The sequence below is a fragment of the Lampetra planeri genome, chromosome 38 (assembly GCF_965212315.1).
Source record: "Lampetra planeri chromosome 38, kcLamPlan1.2.h2, whole genome shotgun sequence".
Lineage (NCBI taxonomy): Eukaryota > Metazoa > Chordata > Hyperoartia > Petromyzontiformes > Petromyzontidae > Lampetra > Lampetra planeri.
The window spans coordinates 3,363,281-3,383,687 of NC_136144.1; the positions used below are offsets into that span (position 1 = coordinate 3,363,281).

Consider the following 20,407-nt stretch of genomic DNA (forward strand, 5'->3'; position numbering starts at 1 on the left):
CATATACACCACCACTCGCTCATCCACACCACTACTCGCTCATACACACCACCACTCGCTCATACACACCACCACTCGCTCATACACACCACCACTCGCTCGTACACACCACCACTCGCTCGTACACACCACTACTCACTCATACACACCACTACTCGCTCATACACACCACCACTCGCTCATACACACCACCACTCGCTCATACACACCACCACTCGCTCGTACACACCACTACTCACTCATACACACCACTACTCGCTCATACACACCACCACTCGCTCATATACACCACCACTCGCTCATATACACCACTACTCGCTCATACACACCACCACTCGCTCATACACACCACCACTCGCTCATACACACCACCACTCGCTCGTACACACCACCACTCACTCATACACACCACCACTCGCTCATACACACCACCACTCGCTCGTACACACCACCACTCGCTCATACACACCACCACTCGCTCGTACACACCACCACTCGCTCATACACACCACCACTCACTCATACACACCACCACTCGCTCATACACACCACTACTCGCTCGTACACACCACTACTCATACACACCACTACTCGCTCATACACACCACTACTCACTCATACACACCACTACTCGCTCGTACACACCACTACTCATACACACCACTACTCGCTCATCCACACCACCACTCGCTCATACACACCACCACTCGCTCATACACACCACCACTCGCTCATACACACCACCACTCGCTCATACACACCACTACTCGCTCATACACACCACCACTCGCTCATACACACCACTACTCACTCATACACACCACCACTCGCTCATACACACCACCACTCGCTCATACACACCACCACTCGCTCATACACACCACTACTCGCTCATACACACCACCACTCGCTCATACACACCACTACTCACTCATACACACCACCACTCGCTCATACACACCACTACTCGCTCATACACACCACCACTCGCTCATACACACCACTACTCACTCATACACACCACCACTCGCTCATACACACCACTACTCGCTCATACACACCACTACTCATACACACCACTACTCGCTCGTACACACCACTACTCGCTCATACACACCACTACTCGCTCATACACACCACCACTCGCTCATACACACCACTACTCGCTCGTACACACCACTACTCGCTCATACACACCACTACTCGCTCATACACACCACCACTCGCTCATACACACCACTACTCGCTCATACACACCACTACTCGCTCATACACACCACTACTCGCTCGTACACACCACCACTCGCTCATACACACCACTACTCATACACACCACTACTCGCTCATACACACCACTACTCGCTCGTACACACCACTACTCGCTCATACACACCACTACTCGCTCGTACACACCACTACTCGCTCATACACACCACTACTCGCTCATACACACCACTACTCGCTCGTACACACCACTACTCGCTCATACACACCACTACTCGCTCGTACACACCACCACTCGCTCATACACACCACTACTCGCTCATACACACCACTACTCGCTCGTACACATCACTACTCGCTCGTACACACCACTACTCGCTCGTACACACCACTACTCGCTCATACACACCACTACTCGCTCATACACACCACTACTCGCTCGTACACACCACTACTCGCTCATACACACCACTACTCGCTCATACACACCACTACTCGCTCGTACACACCACTACTCACTCATACACACCACTACTCACTCATACACAAGTATACCATTCTCACATTAAACACTACTCACATGCTACTTGTAAACTCTCGGTAATCAGACCCACAACGTACACACGTGTCCCTCCCAACACATTGCACAGTGGCGCAGGGTTGGAGAGACTTGGCTCTCTGTCCGTGTCGCTGGCCGTGCCGGTCCCATCGATCGTTCGTGATCCCTCTGTGTGTGTTTGTGTTGCGCAGTCGGAGATTGGCTTTGGCAAGCTGGAAACGTACACGAAGCTTGACAAGCTGGGGGAGGTGGGTTTGCCTCGGACACGCGCGTGCACTCACAAGCCAGCTCCTTGCGCGTTGCCCTGCGACATCCACGTCTTTGTTCGTTACGCGCAACTCACAAGTCAAACGGAGTGCCAGCTCCGCCGATGGGTGTGCGGTGCTGTGTGTGTCTCTCCTGTAACAGCCCTCAGCCAGCTGTATAACAATTCGCCATTCGTATGGCAGCAGCCAGTCTTGATGTTTGAGCTTTTGTCTTTCTACAAAGTTGTACTTGCATTCAGAATGTTGAGAGTGAATATACCAGTCACTATACACTCTGCTCATCCTACCTGTTGGAGTTGACTGACTCAGTTCATGTGTATTCTTAGGTTTTTTCGGTAAAGTCACGTAGGTAAAAAAGTAAGTCTTACTTGATACAGCAATCGTGCTGTGACGGTTCCTCCTGAAGACGGAAGCTTGTGTTGCCTCCGAAACGTCGGGATTTTTAATTTATTTTTATTTTACTTTTATAAAAAAATTACCTACGTGACTTTACCAAAAAAACCTAAGAATATGAATCCTTGCAGTCACGAAAGCTTCAAATCTAGAATCAGTTCATGTGATTGTCGTATAGATCGACTCTCCGTGCTGTGTCGTTCATGGGGGTTGTTTTGGCCATACTTCACCACGCAGGTCAGTGCGGATTGGTGAAGATGGCAAGCACAGGACTGGTTCTGATAGCGCTTGAAACTGATGTTAACCTTTGCCGCAAATTTAACTCGGCTCATGCTGGGTTCTTAGTGCAGCGTGCTAACCACTGTGCCACCACCTCTTTATTGCACCTCTTCAAATCCTCGCTCGCGTCAACTTAGCCCATTATCCTTCTGGGGTCAATCAAATAAGTACATTCTAGATTTGAAGTTTTCGTGACTGCAAGGATTCATACTCTTTGGTTCTTTCGGTAAAGTCACGTAGGTGAGAATAAAAAATAAATTAAATCACGACATTTCGGACGCAACACAAGCGTCCGTCATCAGGTGGGACAGCCACAGCAACAAACAATTGCTGAAGTAGGCAAAAGAGCTCCCCCTCCCTCATCTATGTAACCTGCCGTTACTAGCAGCTCTTTTGCCTACTTGAGCAGTTGTTTCTTTCTGTGGTTGTCCCACCTGATGACGGACGCTTGTGTTGCGTCCGAGACGTTGTGATTTAATTAATTTATTATTTTTACCTACGTGACTTTACCGAAAGAACCAATGAGTATAAAATAAGTACACATTTGTGAGAGTTTATGCGTGTTTGTGCTATGGGCAAAGTAACTCCTGCCATAGCTATGTGGAACTTGCTCCATTTGACTGAGTTGGTGCTAATAGAGATGTCTCAGCAGAGAGACTCGAGTTGTGACGGTGTGGTCGTGTCGCCCGCGGTGGAGAACGACTCTCACTGTGCCACGTGGGCCGAATGGGCCCCCTCCCCGCCCCTCGGTGTGTAGGGCACCTACGCCACGGTCTACAAGGGCCGCAGCAAACTCACCGACAACCTCGTCGCCCTCAAGGAGATCCGCCTGGAGCACGAGGAGGGCGCGCCCTGCACCGCGATCCGCGAGGGTGCGCACGGCACGCCCACGGGGCACGGCACCCAGAGCCAGGGGCACCCTCGCCAACACCCAGAGCCAGGGGCACCCTCGCCAACACCCAGAGCCATGGGCAGCTCCTCACCCTCACCAACACTCAGAGCCAGGGGCAGCTCCTCACCCTCACCAACACCCAGAGCCAGGGGGCAGCTCCTCACCCTCACCAACACCCAGAGTCAGGGGCAGCTCCTCACCCTCACCAACACCCAGAGCCAGGGGGCAGCTCCTCACCCTCACCAACACCCTGAGTCAGGGGCAGCTCCTCACCCTCACCAACACCCAGAGCCAGGGGCACCCTCACTAACACCAACACCCAGAGCCATGGGGCAGCTCCTCACCATCACCAACACCCAGAGCCATGGGCAGCTCCTCACCCTCACCAACACTGCTTATGCGTGTGTGGGGCAAGGGGGTGGATCATGCAAGGATGGGGCCTCTGAGACCATTAGCCGACTAGGGAGATGGTTGTGTAGCTAGGAATGTGTTCGGTGGACGAGCGAAGCAGGCAATGGCAGCATCAGCATCGTTGCCCATAGCGATCTCTTGACTGTGACGATGTTTTCCCCGCCCGCAGTGTCCCTGCTGAAGGACCTAAAGCACGCCAACATCGTCACGCTGCACGACATCATCCACACGGACAAGTCCCTCACGCTCGTCTTTGAGTACCTGGTACGTGCTGTGCCCCCCTCCACATTGGCATGATTAGTTATTTATTCTTCGCTTCCAGCAGTTGCGCTGGGGTCGTGCTACCGGTGTCCGTCGCGATTTGGCGTCGCCCTTTCACCCGCAGGTGATGGATTGTGGCGTGTCCGCGTGCCCCCGATTTTTTTGTTCGACAGGAAAAGGACCTGAAGCAATACATGGACGACTGTGGGAACATCATGCACATGCACAACGTCAAGGTGAGTTCCGGGCTCTCGTGGGCCTGCCCTCCGCCGAGCTCGCCCGTAGTCTTATCTCACCACACGGAACTTTCCCTTTTAGTACGACCTTTGCTTTCGATTTGCAACACGTTTTTGGAGTCGTCCGGTCAGTTGGATGGCACCAAGGTCAGATTGCTCGAGTTGCAATTGGATGGCCGCATGGGTCGGCTCGGCCCATCATCCCTCGGCGATCGATAAAATGAGCATCGGTTTGTGAGAAATCCTTATGGATTGTCTGGCCCATAGGCCGGTGCCCACCATAGGCATGTGGAATGTTTACCACCGGCTCTGAAGCACCACTGGCTCAGGAGCGTGGCGTACTGCTCCCTTTAGCAGGGAGGCTCTTTGTTTCACTGGAGTCACGGCCTAATTTTAACCGCTAATCTCGGCGGTGCTGAGCGGCTATTCTCGTGTCCTCCACTCTTGCCTGGATGGCTCGACTCGGAGCCCAGTGGAAGGCAAGGAATTGTCTCTACCCTGTGGCAGTTGTATCTGACTTAAAAAATAATACTTTGGTTTTTTCGGTAAAGTCACGTAGGTAGAAAATAAAATAAAGCAAATGAAAACAACAAAGAAAAATTAATTTATTTAATTGCATTTTTTGCCTACGTGACTTTACCGACAAAACTTAAAGAGTACGAATCCTTGCAGTCACGAAAGCTTCAAATCTAGAATAAAAAAATAATGTCCCAGAATAATAATTGTTAACAGTGCATAAGGCAGAGGTGCCTCCAAGGGATACCATGGGAAAAGCATGTGATGTGCACATGTATTGTTTAAGTGATATCGAGTTCATTGTTCTTGTTTATGCGATGCTCATTTACCCAGCAGAACTCGCTGGGTCTCGAGTTTTTTAGGAACATCTTGCCAAGTTTTCGCAGTAGGGGGCGATGTTGCTACTGTGTGCAACACCAAATGAGCATCTACATCATGGGGGGATCTCCTTTGCCAGGACCAAAATATGAGAATAGGTTTTCCCCTTATTTCTGGCAACAAAACAGCTGTGTTAATATGTTAAAACACCAAATTGAAACCTTTTACAAGGAATCATGTCTGCATTAACCACAACACTTGTGGTCAAAATGCAAACAAAAAACGTACTCTGATAATATTTGCATCGTCTTTGAAACTGATTGGTCCACACCAGAGACAGCTTTCTTTGAGCCTCGTCTCAAACGTTTTTAGACCAGAGGACGCCACAAGGCATACAGATGTCTCTGGTGTGGACCAATCAGTTTCAAAGACAATGCAAATATTATCGGTGTTTTTTTTTTGCATTCTGACCACAAGTTTTGTGGTTAATGCGTAACATGATTCCTTGTAAAAGGTTTCAGTTTGGTGTTTTAACATCTTAACACAGCTGTTTTGTTGCCAGAATAAAGGGGGGACACCTCTTCTCACCAACTGAGTAATTTACAGGTAATTTTTCAGCATTCGGATGTTTTGAGCAATAGCAGTTACACTGTCATGTTTAATTCATCCATGGGAGGAAACCCATGCAGAACAAGTTGAGAGAACGTACAAACTCCACACAGAAAGGCGCCAGGGCCAGGAATTGAACCCAGGAGCTTCTTGCAGTGAAGCGCGAGCGTGACCTCTGCACGGCCCTGCCGCCCACGGCACCTACGGATGTTCCACGGCTAAGGGGCACGGAGTACCGCAGTGCGTTCTCGAGACGGCCCAGCGTGCGTGTCTGTGCCGCTGGAGTGCCGGCGCCGCTAATGGTCCGCGGCCGCCGCTTGGCGGCTGTCTGTGCGGTGCTCGCGTGCAGCTCTTCCTGTACCAGCTGCTGCGGGGCCTGGCGTACTGTCACAAGCGGAGGGTGCTACACCGGGACCTCAAGCCACAGAACCTGCTCATCAACGACAAGGGCGAGCTCAAGCTGGCCGACTTCGGTACCCCCACACACCCGGGTCACCCTCGCTCGCCCTCGCTCGCCCTCGCTCGCCCGCCCTCGCCCGCCCTCGCTCGCCCTCGCTCGCCCTCGCCAGCCTCGCTCGCCCTCGCTCGCCCTCGCTCGCCCTCGCTCGCCCTCGCTCGCCCTCGCTCGCCCTCGCTCGCCCTCGCTCGCCCTCGCCCGCCCTCGCCCGCCCTCGCTCGCCCTCGCTCGCCCTCGCTCGCCCTCGCTCGCCCTCGCTCGCCCTCGCTCGCCCTCGCTCGCCCTCGCTCGCCCTCGCTCGCCCTCGCTCGCCCTCGCTCGCCCTCGCTCGCCCTCGCTCGCCCTCGCTCGCCCTCGCTCGCCCGCACCAGCCTCTCACCGCACCGTGACCCCTCCTATTGGAATGTTAGCAAGGGAATGGTTCACGACGGTGGTGACCGCGCGCGATTCCCTTGCCAGGCCTCGCCCGAGCCAAGTCTGTGCCGACCAAGACGTACTCGAACGAGGTGGTGACGCTGTGGTACCGGCCTCCCGACGTGCTGCTGGGCTCCACCGAGTACTCGACGCCCATCGACATGTGGTGAGTCGGGACGTGTGGGGCCACGTCCCGTTGACAGGGGACGAGTCCGGCGCCACGAATCGGTTTTCTCTTGAGACCAGCGGGGGTCACACCCCATCCCATTGCCTGCAGGACGGACATCGTGTTCTCGTGCACACATCTCGGCTCGCCAGGAGATGGTAGTAAAGCAAGTGGATTAATCTCCGTCTGTGTCCATCTGTACGGAAATTGAGCATTGGCGACCTCGCATGCGTAGGATCTCTCCGGGTTCTCCGGTCTCCTCTCATATGTATTAGCACTCATGAATTGTCTGACTCGTCTTCAAATGTAGAAGGCCACAGAGTTTGGGCAATTGTTGGTGCCGGCTCAATTCTCTGCAAGAACCACATTTGATTTGACCATGTGGCTGGCGAATGCAGCGCCCTCTAGTGGCTGCAGGGGTCACGTGATCCCATTGCATGCGAATGGAAAACACATCGGCTTCCGACACGTGACTCCGACGCATTTGTCACGAAGCTCAAACACTTCTATTCGTCGACGAATCGACACGTCGCATCCCCGCTGTTAATGCTTGAGGCTCACAGAGCCAGACGGAGACACAGTCTGTATCAGTACCGTTCAACGATGACACCGAGGCTCAGGTGTAGCCGTGGTTTTAGGAGATGGTTCATTAATACCTGCGTGCGTGCGTGCGTGCGTGCGTCTGTGGCAGGGGAGTTGGGTGTATATTTTTTGAAATGGCTGCGGGGAGGCCCCTGTTCCCGGGGTCTACGGTCGAGGACGAGCTGCTTCTCATCTTCAGGATGCTGGGTACGTTGCGCGTGTGTGCGGCACCGCTCTCTCTGTGTCACGGCTCCCGAGGTTTTGGCGGTGACGTGGCCCGGCGGTAGCGCACGCCCCCGCCGCTTGTGCCAGCGGTTCACGGTTCAAATCCGGCGGCCTTCCCCGGTTTATGAACCACAGCAGTACCGCGCGCCGTCTGCTTTTCAGAGTGGACGTTAAAGATCGCCGTGACGTCATTCGCTAGAGCAGGCCGTTGTGTGCTGGTGCCACGGTCCACATTTTGTCAAATTTGAAAGCCTACCTGCTTGATCGGAATGCACCTCGCAAAAAATGTCCCCCAACTGCAAAAATATTGCAGGACCCTCCTGAAAAAGAGTCATGAGACTTGGGCATTCCTGGATCAACAAGCAGCATCATCATCATGATCCATGGGCAGAGAGCCCCTAGGTGTCCGCTGCACATTTCGTCATTTGTCTCCAATACAAAAACAAGCATAGCAATAATGAAGATGATGCTATACACCGGGAATTAACGATCGGCTCCTCCTCACCCTACGATTTAACAAAAAAAATTTCTTCCTGACGACGACCGCTTGTGTTGCGATGGAAACGCCGTAGTTTTTTGTTATTTTTTGTTATTTTCTTTGAACCTATCCACGTGACTTTACCGAAAAGACCCCAAGAATATGAATTCCTGCAGTCACGAAAGCTTTAAGTCAAGATTATTTATTTGTTATTCAATTCAAATTGTATGTTTTGTGTTTACTGTCGGTCTTGCTGGTCTTATTTTGATAGTCTAGTTTGTACTTCTTGTACTTTCATTGCTGTCTGCTTTGTAATATCTCCCTTGTTTCGACCTTGTGCCCTTAAGGAAACGTGCAAATGGTTTGTGTACCTCAGAATAACCGTTTCTCTTGCGCTGGATTCAGTGCTTGTGTTGTGAGCTTAAGAATGACATTCGGTCAACGCTCCTGACGGACGCGCGGCCCTTCACACGCGCACGCCTCTCTTCACACGCACGTGTTTTACGCGCGCCTCTAATTGGGGCACTTGACCTCCAGTCAGAAAGGTCACGGCTTCCAATCGCAGCCAGGTGTTGACTCGGCCGGTCATCCCAAGGCAGATAAATTGAGCATTATTTGTGGAAGGTCAAGGGTTGCTCTCCTGTAAGTGAACTGGCACTTGGCATAAGAATGAGGAATTTCCACCGCAAGCTCAGGGTTGCCACTGTGGGTTAGAAGTGCACCACGCTGCTTGGAGCAGGGAGACGCTTGGCCACCTGTTTAGGGTTTTAATCGCTGTGACCCATGGGGGACAGTGTTTGGGGTCAAGAGCTTGAGAATTGTCCATCCTGAACTCTCCAGGAGCCCTGTCAGGGAACTACCCTGAAAGTCAGCGGCAGCAGCAGCAACAACAACAACATATAAACAACAACAAACAACAGTACGAGCATCAGGCATTTGCTTATTGAAGTTAGTGAACGATCGGAAAGTCTGGTAGAGCTCAGATCCCTCGCACGGCATTCACTGCGTCTCATCGTGCGCTCGGTGCGTGTCCGCGCGTCTAGGGACGCCCTCGGAGGAAACGTGGCCGGCGATTCTGTCGCACGAAGAGTACAAGGCCTACAAATTCCCCAAGTGCAAGGCGGAGCCCCTCATCAACCACGCCCCGCGGTGAGGCCCTGCTCCCTTGCCAGCACCCCCGCTGCCCAGAGGTCGCAACCGGGTACCCGATACCCGTACCCTACCCGATACCCGGCTACCCGTACCCGGCCGGGTACGGGTACCCGTTTGCGACCCTGGTGCGGCCGGGTACGGGTATGGGTAGACCGTGAGTCACTGGTGAGTCACCGTTTGTCACTCATTTCCCAACGTCTTGTCTCTTCTCACAATTCAAGTTCCTAGAATCAACCCACCCGCGCCTGCAACATGGCTTCATCCCAGAGGTCGCAATCGGGTACCCGATACCCGTACCCGGCCGGGTACGGGTAGGGTACGGGTACAGCCGGGTACGGGTACCCGTTTGCGACCCTGGTGCGGCCGGGTACGGGTAAGGAATCAAAACCCGTTTGCGACCTCTGCCGCTGCCCCCTCCCCGGTCTTCACGGCACAACGCCGCCCACCGTCGCTGCTCGTGTCCGGGTTGCTTGAGCGAAGCGCCGCTGCGTCTGGGTTGTCGACAACGAGACGAGTGGCGACGCTCGCACTCCCACAATGCACCCTCACCCTCGATCTGGATAAAGCTAAATGGGGGGCACCCTAACCTACCCTGCCTGCTTCTGCTACATACCGGCCTTGGGCTGCCATTCTGTCACTGCTCTTGCCCATTGGCTGTCCCTTCCAGCTACGTGTCCTCCCCAAGCCCCCACTTTCCTTGCTGAACAGTTGGTGTGCTGTCTCTGATTTGCATATCTTTCCATGATCCACGTGTTTCTCTTCCTGTCACTCGGCGTAATTCCCAGCGTGCATTGCTCTCTACGCTTATTTGTCACTTTTCATCTTTTGATGCATATTCATTGTCTATCTCTCTGATGGGTGCACTGGTTAAAACGTTTTTTCTTCAGTCATATCATCCCTTATAGAGGCCCATAAAATTCGTACCAATTTGCGGGACGTCAGCAGTGATTATCTTGTGAATATACTGGTTCCTATAATTTTGGTGGTGACATGGCCCAGGGAGGTTGCAGATGTTCGTGGTTCGAATCCCGCAGGCCACCCTGGTTATTACGTCCGGCGTAGTAACAATAAAATACGGGCCGTCCGCTTCACCGTGGACGTAAAAAATCCCGTGACGTGATTTGAAACATGTTGGACATCATGTGCCGGCATCATGGTTCCAAGCTTGCTAAATAAAAAAATTACCTGCAAATTACCAAGTTGGGATTACACATAATAGCAATCATTGTCTCCCTCCGGCAGACAAATGCCCCTGTTTGCAAGTCACGTGCTGAGTCTCCTTGTGCCATTACAGGGACAGCTGCCACCGGGGGCATCATTGGAATGTTTGAGAAGTGATCACGTGTAAAGTGCCCCTGTGTGAAGGCGGGGGGGCGGCTCTATCAGCAACATCTCATCGCCACTGTTGCTGCAATGGGGATGTGACATTTACACTTTTGGTTCAGGGCTGCCTGTTGAGAGGGATCCCTACCCCATCGCTAGTTTGAGCCAAGAAACGCTCTTGACTTTGATGGCTACTTCACGTGATCGCCTCTGTCGACTTGTGTTGCAGGCTCGATGCGGATGGCCTGGATCTGCTCTCGAAGCTTTTGCAGGTGAGCCTTTGTAAACGCACACGCCCTGGTCAATTAGAGAACCTTGCCAAAAAATTGCCATCCACAAACACCTGATATGTATTGAAGATTCAACTAGTTAAAGGTGGAATTGAAAGCGGTACCTTTTAAAAACAGCATGTTGGTGCAAGCCTGTCATATAATGCTTTGGAGGCACGGGTTGGGTGGCTTGTGATAGGTTTGTTACATTCCTAGACCCTCCGAGCTTCGAAGGAAGCTAAGAGATGGCAGTACAGCAAGTAGTTTTGCGAACCTATCAATCCAGATTAATAAAGGTCATCCAGCGGGTCAACTGGTGTGGGTTTTCTCCACATTGACCCTCGTGTTGCATTCCCATTACTAACTCGCTGCTGGATCTCTGTCGTCTACGGAGACTGGGCGGAATCGGAAACCAGGGGTGGAGTGACGCATGCAGTCACTCGAATAAAAGTTTAAAAAAAGAGTTCCATGGAATTATTGGTATAAATATAAAGAACAGTGAGTGCCCTGTCGTGGTGAGAGTGATTGCGGGGAGCTGTGACCACCACTTTGGTGTGTACGATTGATGGTATTATTTGATTTCGCGTAGAATTTATATTTGCCTATTGTGCGAGGGGCTTCCATTACGAGTGCCATATTGTTTGTTTGTACGAGTGCCACATTGTTCAGTCTCGTATTGTTTCCATTGTTCCATAACGTGCGCTCGTTTTCCATTGACTTTGTTTACGAGGGCTCTGTTTACTTATTTTTAGTTGGAACACACGTACGATTTTCACCCGAGGTCAGAAAGAGGTTTCCTGGGTTTTAATCCCTGAGTTTAAATCCCAGCCAGGGTTATCACCACGAGCCATCCCTCTGTGGTGCTTGGTGAGGTTCATCGTTTTGTGCCGGGAAGCCACCAGTAGCCGCATTTTTCCAAGAAAGTGTTGTGGATGTATTCAAGAAGAGGAGGTTGTGATTGTTGGGTCACCTGTGAAGGATGGAGGAGTGCGGGTCGCCGACATGGGCATTGGAGTGGCACCCAGATGTCAGTGATGGATGTGAAGGCCCCAGGCCAGACGGTGGTGGTGATGGGTCTGTAAGAGAGAGAGAGAGATTGTTGACGGACGTGTCGACTACGTAACAATGGAAAGAGCTAAAGCGAGACTGTGATGGTCCGGTGTCGACTGGAACAACTGCAAGATGGTGATGTGTGGCAGCACAATCGGCGTTGGCCCATGATGGCCTCTTGACATTGTAGTATGCAGCGTGAGACCGCGTGCTCTGTGCCACCGCCGCGTGACTGCCTCCATGAGTGCGTTGTGTCCGCCCCGTCCTGTGCCCACCAGTACGAGGCGAGGCGGAGGGTGTCCGCCGAGGAGGGCATGCGGCATCCGTACTTCAAGAGCCTCGGGGAGAGGCTGCACAAGCTGCCCGACGGTACGAAGCGAGCGAGACGTGAGGCGAGCGATCCACGTGCCAGCAACGTCTCCACGCGGCTGCCTCCTTGCGACGCGGATATGTGACGCGTGACGAGATCGGGGGTGGGGCAGCAGGCTCATGGAGTTCATAATCGTTGAGTCTGAGATGCTGAGCTGACAACTGATATCCTAAGTTCAAGTATCCGGCCTCTGCCCTCTCTCCCAGTGGGGTCACAATGGCTGTCAGCGATGCAGAGTTCTCAAAGCTAGAGTCTTATGTTCAACCAATGGGACTGAGTGTGTATGTTTCTCTGGGGATTCATAATGGCTGTGTAAGTGCCATCCTCACCAACCCCCTTCCCACTGCTATGACGCCAGCACTGCCCCACCACGAATTGGAGCCACCGGCCGCCACCGCTCACTTTGTTTACAGCAAATTCGGGTGGCGCCGCCCTTGCTCCGGCACGGACGTTGAGTTTGCGTCACTGAGATGCTGAGCGCAAGCTCAGAGACTGAGCTGGGACCTGTGAGGTTTTGGTTCAATCCCTGGGTCTGGACGTGCATCTCTTTCACGGTGCCCTTTTGCCGAGGTGCCAGGTTCAGTCTGTGGAACTGGGCACAAACCGCTGCGAGACATCTTCCCCTGCGCTCATCTTCGCTGTTTTGTGTCGATCTTGTTCCCCCAGTTGTGTCGATATTCGCACTCAAAGAAGTGCAGCTGCAACGAGATCTCGGTCACAGGACGACCCCGTACCACGAAGCAGGTAATCGCACGGGGGACGGGGCGTGGCCCTTTCTGTACTGCCACATGTCGCAGCATTTCTCCGTCCATTCTACCGTCCCATGCCTGCCAGTGTTTGTTCTTTACTCGTGAAGTACGCGTGGGTAATGCATGCCATCGGTTCAGAATTTCCATATTCTTTGGAGAAATACATTGTTCAACCAGGACAACGGATATACTCTTTTGAAGTCCTCGGTGAATCCGATGTTCTTGATCAAGCCACAGGGAGCCACAGGGAGCGCTTGACTCACAATTGGAGGGTTACGAGTTCACATCCTGGTCGGAGTTTGACGATCACCATTGCACCAGGGTCGATAAAATGTGAACCACTTTGTGAGAAGTCAGTGGTGGCCGTTTTCTGTTGAGAAATGATCCCGACCATGAAAAATGCGGAGTTCCCACCACTAGTTGAAGTCCATCAGCAGCTATGAGCAGTGCCACGTGCTGATTGAGCAGGAAGACACCTTGACCAGTGCACATCAACCGCAGTCCACAGTTTAATACCGGCAGCAATGCTTGATGAAGCTGCGTGGGGGGACCCCCTGAGGTGCGGTGCGCTGGGCCAGCAATGCCCCCCCTCCCTCGTCTCTCGCCCCTGTCCAGAAGAGAGTTTCGTCTCGTTACCCGTGCCGCTGGCTCACAGCGCGCTCCACCACGTTCACCCCTCACTCGCCGGTTTCCGCGAGTGACGCTCTCTTCTCCGCGAGGCACGCGTACGGCACGGGAAGGAGGGCAGAATTGTCCAGTTCATGAGATTTTGTGTCCCGTACGTCACGCAGGGTTGTTCTCAGTCCTTTCCCCTGGACACGCTCATCAATATCATTCCAATGCCTGTAAAACAACAGCAGTTTTTCTGCTGCCGTAAAGTGTTGTGACCCTTGGAAATAGACTTCCTTGAACCGAACGGGGAACGTGCATCCTTGGTTGCAGTGCCACTCATTCTGTGTGGTGGGTCACGAACCTTTCGCGACCTCCCTTTCATGCAGGCGTGCGTGCGGCTGTCGCGCTCACTCGGGCCTGTGCCTTGTGTTGTCTGCCCGTGCTCGTCTGCGTGCTCTCTGCTGCCGCTGCCGCTGTGCCGTGTGTCTCCTGTGCTCATCTCCTCCGTAAGCTTTCTCTGCCTCCCTTGAGATGAGGCCTCTCTCCGCGGCTCAGTGCCACGCTCACAAGCACCTGGCAAACTGACGGGGAGGGCTCCCCCCCCCCCCCACAACGCGGGGCCCAAACGGGTACGCAACCCTTCCCTCGCCCCCCACACACCCCTTCCCCCCCCTTCCCCCCCCTTCCCCCCCTTACCCCCCACACCCATCTTACTCCCCGTGACCCCCTCCTCTCTGTCTCTCTGTCTCCTTGTCGTTTCACACCCACCCTCCGCCTATCGCCATTCCATTCTAAGCTTAGCCGTCAGAGTCGTGCGAGTCGAGGGAAGGTGTGTTTGTGCCGATGTGGTCGCGTCACAACGTTACGAGCTGCGGGGATAACGTTACGGTCAGTTGCGTAGGGGGCGGGCTTCGGGATTAGGGTTTAGATTAGGGTAATGACCTGTGGTTAGGTTTAGGGGTTATGGGCAGCGGACTATTGTTAGGATTAAGACCACCTTTAATAGTGGCATTATGGATTCGGATTATTGGTTACCATGGTTCCTGCGATAAAATATATCGTACGATGTAAGATCCACCATATTGTTATCGTCCATTTTTCGCATGGTAATGTCATATCGCGACTATCGTGGCTGGAATTCAGATATTTTTTTCCTGACGGTATTTAAGAGATAACAAAAGCACTTGAATTAAAATTCCAAACACACAAATGATTTCAGCTCACAGGCTTGGAGGTAATTTATTTCACCATACCGCGGTGTAATGGTGAGCACACCGGACTTGCAGACCTGAGGTCACGGGCGCAATCTCCTGGCACGGCAGTCGACACGACGGGGAAGGTTTATTAAACCTTCCCGTCTCTGTCACCCAGCGGCATACATGGGTTCACCACAGTGAGTCGCGGCAAGCTCCGCTTGGTGCGCTAAATTGTGGGTACCCCCGCCTCTTCCACGACTTGGGACCTGCACGGAAGAGTAGGCCAAATATCCCCCCTAGAGTAACTCTCTTTAGAGCTCCCTCTAGCGGGAGGCCCCTCAGCCAGCAGTAGCGAGAACTTGCAGGGATGCACCTGTGCCTCTCTTTCACCTTCGCCCCCACGTGTCCTGCAGTCTGCCGAGACGCAGCGTGCAGCGCGTGGTGGCTAGCGTCGCTCGGCTACCAAGGGCGCACACGGGGACACGCGGAGCCCTCGTCTCCCCACCGCCGTGAACGCGCCCCCTCTCGCCTTTCTGTCCCTTCGCAGCCAACGGCAAGAGCAGGCGGCAGAGCATGCTGTTCTGAGACGCGGAGGGGGGGACGCCGGGAGAGAGTGGCGGCCGTGGGCACGGCCGGAAGCCGCCGCCCGTGGCGGAGACGTCGCCCGGAGAGAGGTCACCTGGAGGGGGGCGGCACGTTGTGACGGTGACGAGGCGATGGCGATGATTGCGGTGGAGGGTGATGACGATAATGGCGAGGGTGGTGATGACGACGACGACGATGATATACTGTATGGGGACGGCGGTGAGCGGCGTGATGATCCCCTTCTCTGCCTGCCTCGAGGAGGCCCCGGGTGCCGTGCACACAAACACCCCCCCCGCCCCCCCCCTCCCTCCTGAGCATGGTGGGTGGTGGGCACTCGGACTGTGCGTGAGCGGTGCGGAGCGTGTGGGTGTCGTGTGTTTCGTTTGTGAGCGGTGCATTGTGTACAAGCGATGCGTCAGTTGTGTGTGGAAGCAGTATGCATGTGTGACTGGTGGTTTGCCTGTGTATTTGTACTCCGCGTAAGTGCTGTGTGTGTGTGGCGAGTGCCGGCGGTGTTTTGTGTCCCACTGATTTGTCGTTCCCTGTTTGCAAATCTGGCACCTGGGTTCCTTGAGCTTCCATCCAAACGCAAGGGGGGGGGGGGGTGACCCCCTTGGTTCTTGTACGGTATAATATTTCGCCATCCTTTGTAGATTTTCTTTTTTATCTTTTTATTTGCAATGTAATGTTTTGTAAATTGTTCAGTTACTAGGTCGTAGGTATTTGATTTATTTAATTTATTTGTAACCGTTTTGGTTTGCCCCTTTCTCCCCGTGTTCAGTCGGGGTTTCCTGGTTTTCAATAACACTAGAACACGTGCTGGGTGCACAGTCGGTTTGCCCGTGTGCCTGCACTCCAGCGTGTGCATGCGGGGGGTCACTTGCGCGTGGTTGCGTGCCTGCTCGTGTGCATGTGCTTGTGTGTGTGTGTGTATGGCAGTGTGTGGGGAGCAGTAGTGTAGTGGTTAGCGCGCTGCACTAAGAACCTGGCGACCCGGGTTCGATTCCCGCTCACGGCCAGCACCAGTGACTATTATCTGAACCGGTCCTGGGCCTCCCCTAGGTCGACTCAGCCTCAAATGAGTACCTGGTGCGGTGTGTAAACATCGTCACTGGGGAGACAAAGGCGGCTGGGCGTGGTGCTGGCCACCCACCCCCTCGTGTGCCATGCCGGCCTTCATAGGTGCTCGCTAACGGCACTTGCCCCAACAGTCTGTTAAGGCTACAAGGGGCATCTTTGTCTCTGTGCGGGTGTGTGTGTGCGAGCAAATGTACGTGTTGTATTGGTCTACATCGGTGTGTGTATGCACGTGGCTGTGTGCGTGTGCATCGACGATCGTGTGTACCGTGTATATTTGAACTTGTGCGTACGTACACGGATTGCAGCTTTGACCCTTTGTAGACTGTTTGGCCAGTTTGTGTTTAGAAGAAAACACGGAAAATAAAATAAAAAGTTTCCCTTCTCACCCACCCTGAGACACACTCGCCCTCCTGTTGAGCCGCAGTGGGGAGTCGTGGGCGCGCTCGCTCGCGTTTGTAATCTTTGTGAAATAAATCCCCGTATTTTATTGCATTCGTTTGCTGCTTGTACAGTGAGACTGCTGACACTGGCATTTTAAATACCCGCGGCACCCCGCGGAGTTGCGCCAAGGCTTTCCGTGGAGAAAGAGGGAGGCGGAGTGTGCGTCCAGTTAAGGATCGTTCCTGACGTTTCTAAGCAATCGGATGAATGAGCGAATGGATGACGGATGATTTACGGAATTGCGCAGAAGAAGAGGACTTGCTGCGTGTTTGAACCCGATGATTGTACATTCTGTAATTTGTACGTCCGTGTAAACGCGTCCGAAAGCAATGCTCGTGTTTCGTTTAAACCACTGGCCGTGTCCCGTGCCATGGGGCACTCGTCTGCCCCACCACGTTGGCTTTTGCCTCCCGGGAAGCGATTGTGCAGCCGTGCGGAACTCGCCTGAGGATCTCCCTTGCAGAGCTGGTCCAGAGAGAATTTGAATAAAATGTTTATTCTGGATGGGGTTACAGAGCGCACCACTTGCAAACAGATTACGAGTCAAACTTCCCATTGGGGGGGGGATGCAACTCGACCCGTCGGCAACATCCCGCTGGGCGTGTCGCGCTGTGGGATGCTCACAGGTCGTGCGTGAAAGACGCCCGGGCGTGACGCCTCCCTCGGCCAGGCCAGCAGGGACGCCCCGTTCCCTAACCCCGACCCCCCCCCCCCCCCACATAAAACCAGTGGGGCGGTGCCCGTGCACCCCACGCGCTCAAAACCTTGACGGCTTGCAGCCTCAGGCCCACGTCTTAGCCGCAGAGCTTTCTCTGCCGGGTCACGGCGAACTTGCCTGGGTTGACATGCACAGGGGAGGCGGGGAGGCGAGGCCGGAGGTGCGGCCCACGCACTAACGGACGGATGCCTCGTGGTTGTCGGAAACGCGGGACGGATCAAATCGGCCACGACTCGCCCAGCCCAGCGTCTCTATTGGATGCAGTCTCGAGCAGACCATGGACATTCTGGATCGGCGTAAAGTCTCGATTAAACGCATTTCTTGCTTGGGCAATCTCCGTGCAGAAAACGGGTCTCCGTTGAACACGGCCGCGATCAGTCTCGATTGGCTGACTTGTTAGCGCCGTACCGGCACGGCTCGTGCCCCGAGTGATCCCGTGCCAGGGTTGAATGGTGGAAGTTTCTGTGAGCTCTGTCCTGATTAGACGATCGAGCCTGCCAGGTGGGACGCATCGAGCGAAGCGACATTCGCTGGGCGAGTCGACGCAACAGCTGAGCAGGCCCGCTCCAGTTTTTCCCGTTCTTGTCAAGTCGTGAGAAAGTTGTTCACGACCCCCATTAATGGAATGAGAAACTTCTTGTCAACCTACCGAGCGGTTATTCCCGACTTAAGTTGCTGGGCACAGTTGGTGCGTGTGTCTGCACGCACCCCGGTCCCTTCCCAGGCAGGGAGGCTGTTGCACCCTGGCCCATTCTCGTTCTGTTCGTCCTGCCCAAAGTAGCGAAGTTTATTCAAGAGAAACGTTCAGAATGACAATAATTAAACCTCCACGAAGAAATATTTCTCACTGCAGAACAGGACAAATATTTGCACAGCCTTATTTAGTTTTGCATCGAATAAATATAACATGTTAATGAGCAACAATGAGACTTCTGTTCGTAGTTTTTCTCTTCTAATTGGAAACCCGGTGACGAGTGAACGCGCGGATCTGTGCTGCGTGGGGCGACGCCGCTTCAGCTGCTGAGTTTTTTTTCTCCAGCAATTCGACTTCATTGTTGTGTTTTATTCATTGAACAATTGAGAGCCCCCCCCCCCCCCCCCGTGTGATGCCATCGACCATCGACGGGGCGACGTCTCGGGCGAACGTTTGCTTTTTGCATCGCGTTGGCTTCCCGTCGACGTTTTGTTGGTGTGACGATGGCGGGGGGGCGACTTGTGGCCTTAGAGTAGCGGACCCCCCCCCCCCCCCGAGGCAGTGGCTACCGTAGCGAGGGCACAGAGAGGAGACGCCCCCGCCCCCCCCCCCTCGTTAACGCGAAACGCGAAGCTGGTTTTATTTCTCATTCTTGTCCTATCGTGTCTCACCTTTGTAAACTCATGTTCACGTCGCATGTGTAATTTATAAAAACGGATGGAAAGCAACTGGGCCCCGAGTGTGTTTCCTGCGACGATCGTTCACACGCGCGCCGGTGCTCGCCCCTCGTCTGCGGCCTGCGAGCAAGGGTTGGTGGATCGGGCAGAGATCGACGTGGGCTGCGAGCATCACAAGCTGAAGGCCTCTGAGGGTGGCCAGGAGGCAGCAGTGGAGACGTGGGTTTCTGACCCTTCTGCGTGGACCTTCTTGAGCGTCTGCCCCTCCTGGGCCCGAGTTTTGTCTAACAACTCTGCTACTTACTTCACTATCTCGCCACCCTTCTACCAGAGGTCGCAACCGGGTACCCGATACCCGTACCCTACCCGATACCCGGCTACCGGTACCCGGCCGGGTACGGTTACGGGTAGGCCGTGAGTCACTGGTGAGTGACCGTTTCACTCATTTCCCAACGTCTTGTCTCTTCTCACAATTAAAGTTCCGAGAATCAACCCACCCGCACCTGCAACATGGCTTCATCCCAGAGGTCGCAATCGGGTACCCAATACCCGTACCCGGGTATCGAGTAGGGTACGGGTACCCGTTTGCGACCCTGGTGCGGCCGGGTACGGGTAAGGAATCAAAACCCGTTTGCGACCTCTGCCTTTTACTCACCCACCCACTTAGCCGTCTACCATTAAAACTTCCTACCTGACATACCACTTACCTAGCCATCCTACTCGCCCACTTACCTACTTACCTGTCTGCCGTTAACACCTGTCAGTTTATCCCCTCGTACACGTGGGTTATGACGGAATCTCTTCTACCAGGTGGAGGACCCATGGGGACTTGGAAGTCTCGTTTGCTCGGGTGACCTGAGGTCAAGTGTCAACCTCGACAATGCAGCTTTAACAGAGAACAGCGATTGCACAAACAGAGTTTGGCGTGTGGCCTGGGTGGTTTGCTCTCCACGCTCGTGCGCGCTGTGACCAGGTGAATGCCCAATGAGTCTTGGGCTGCAAACAACGTACGGCGCAAATATGTTCCAATCTTTCAAATACAAGCACCGATATTTAGTGATAAGATACCGTTTAAGAAAAGGTCTAATATCTAAAATGTTAAAAACCATCACCTGCCTCGTCAATAAAGAGGACTGGCCAGATTGCGTACTGCGAGTGAGACACGCGGACTATGAAGGAGACGTTTATTGGTTATTTTGTTCTAT

General features: G+C 53.7%; 1 protein-coding gene across 12 annotated transcripts in view; it reads left to right on the plus strand.

Moving 5' to 3' along the window:
- The window catches only part of LOC144731198 (cyclin-dependent kinase 17-like), a 71,318-nt gene extending 52,065 nt beyond the window's left edge, over positions 1-19,253 (plus strand). For all 12 annotated transcript variants that reach the window (XM_078612186.1, XM_078612185.1, XM_078612181.1 and 9 more), the window contains 12 exons: positions 1,975-2,031; positions 3,479-3,593; positions 4,194-4,288; positions 4,459-4,521; positions 6,314-6,437; positions 6,881-7,001; positions 7,693-7,790; positions 9,330-9,435; positions 10,991-11,033; positions 12,359-12,449; positions 13,117-13,194; positions 15,555-19,253. In XM_078612186.1, the coding sequence (XP_078468312.1) occupies positions 1,975-2,031; positions 3,479-3,593; positions 4,194-4,288; positions 4,459-4,521; positions 6,314-6,437; positions 6,881-7,001; positions 7,693-7,790; positions 9,330-9,435; positions 10,991-11,033; positions 12,359-12,449; positions 13,117-13,194; positions 15,555-15,592 (1,029 nt within the window). In that variant the 3' untranslated portion in view covers positions 15,593-19,253. The remainder of the gene's footprint in view (positions 1-1,974; positions 2,032-3,478; positions 3,594-4,193; positions 4,289-4,458; positions 4,522-6,313; positions 6,438-6,880; positions 7,002-7,692; positions 7,791-9,329; positions 9,436-10,990; positions 11,034-12,358; positions 12,450-13,116; positions 13,195-15,554) is intronic.
- The last annotated feature ends 1,154 nt before the right edge of the window (positions 19,254-20,407 follow it).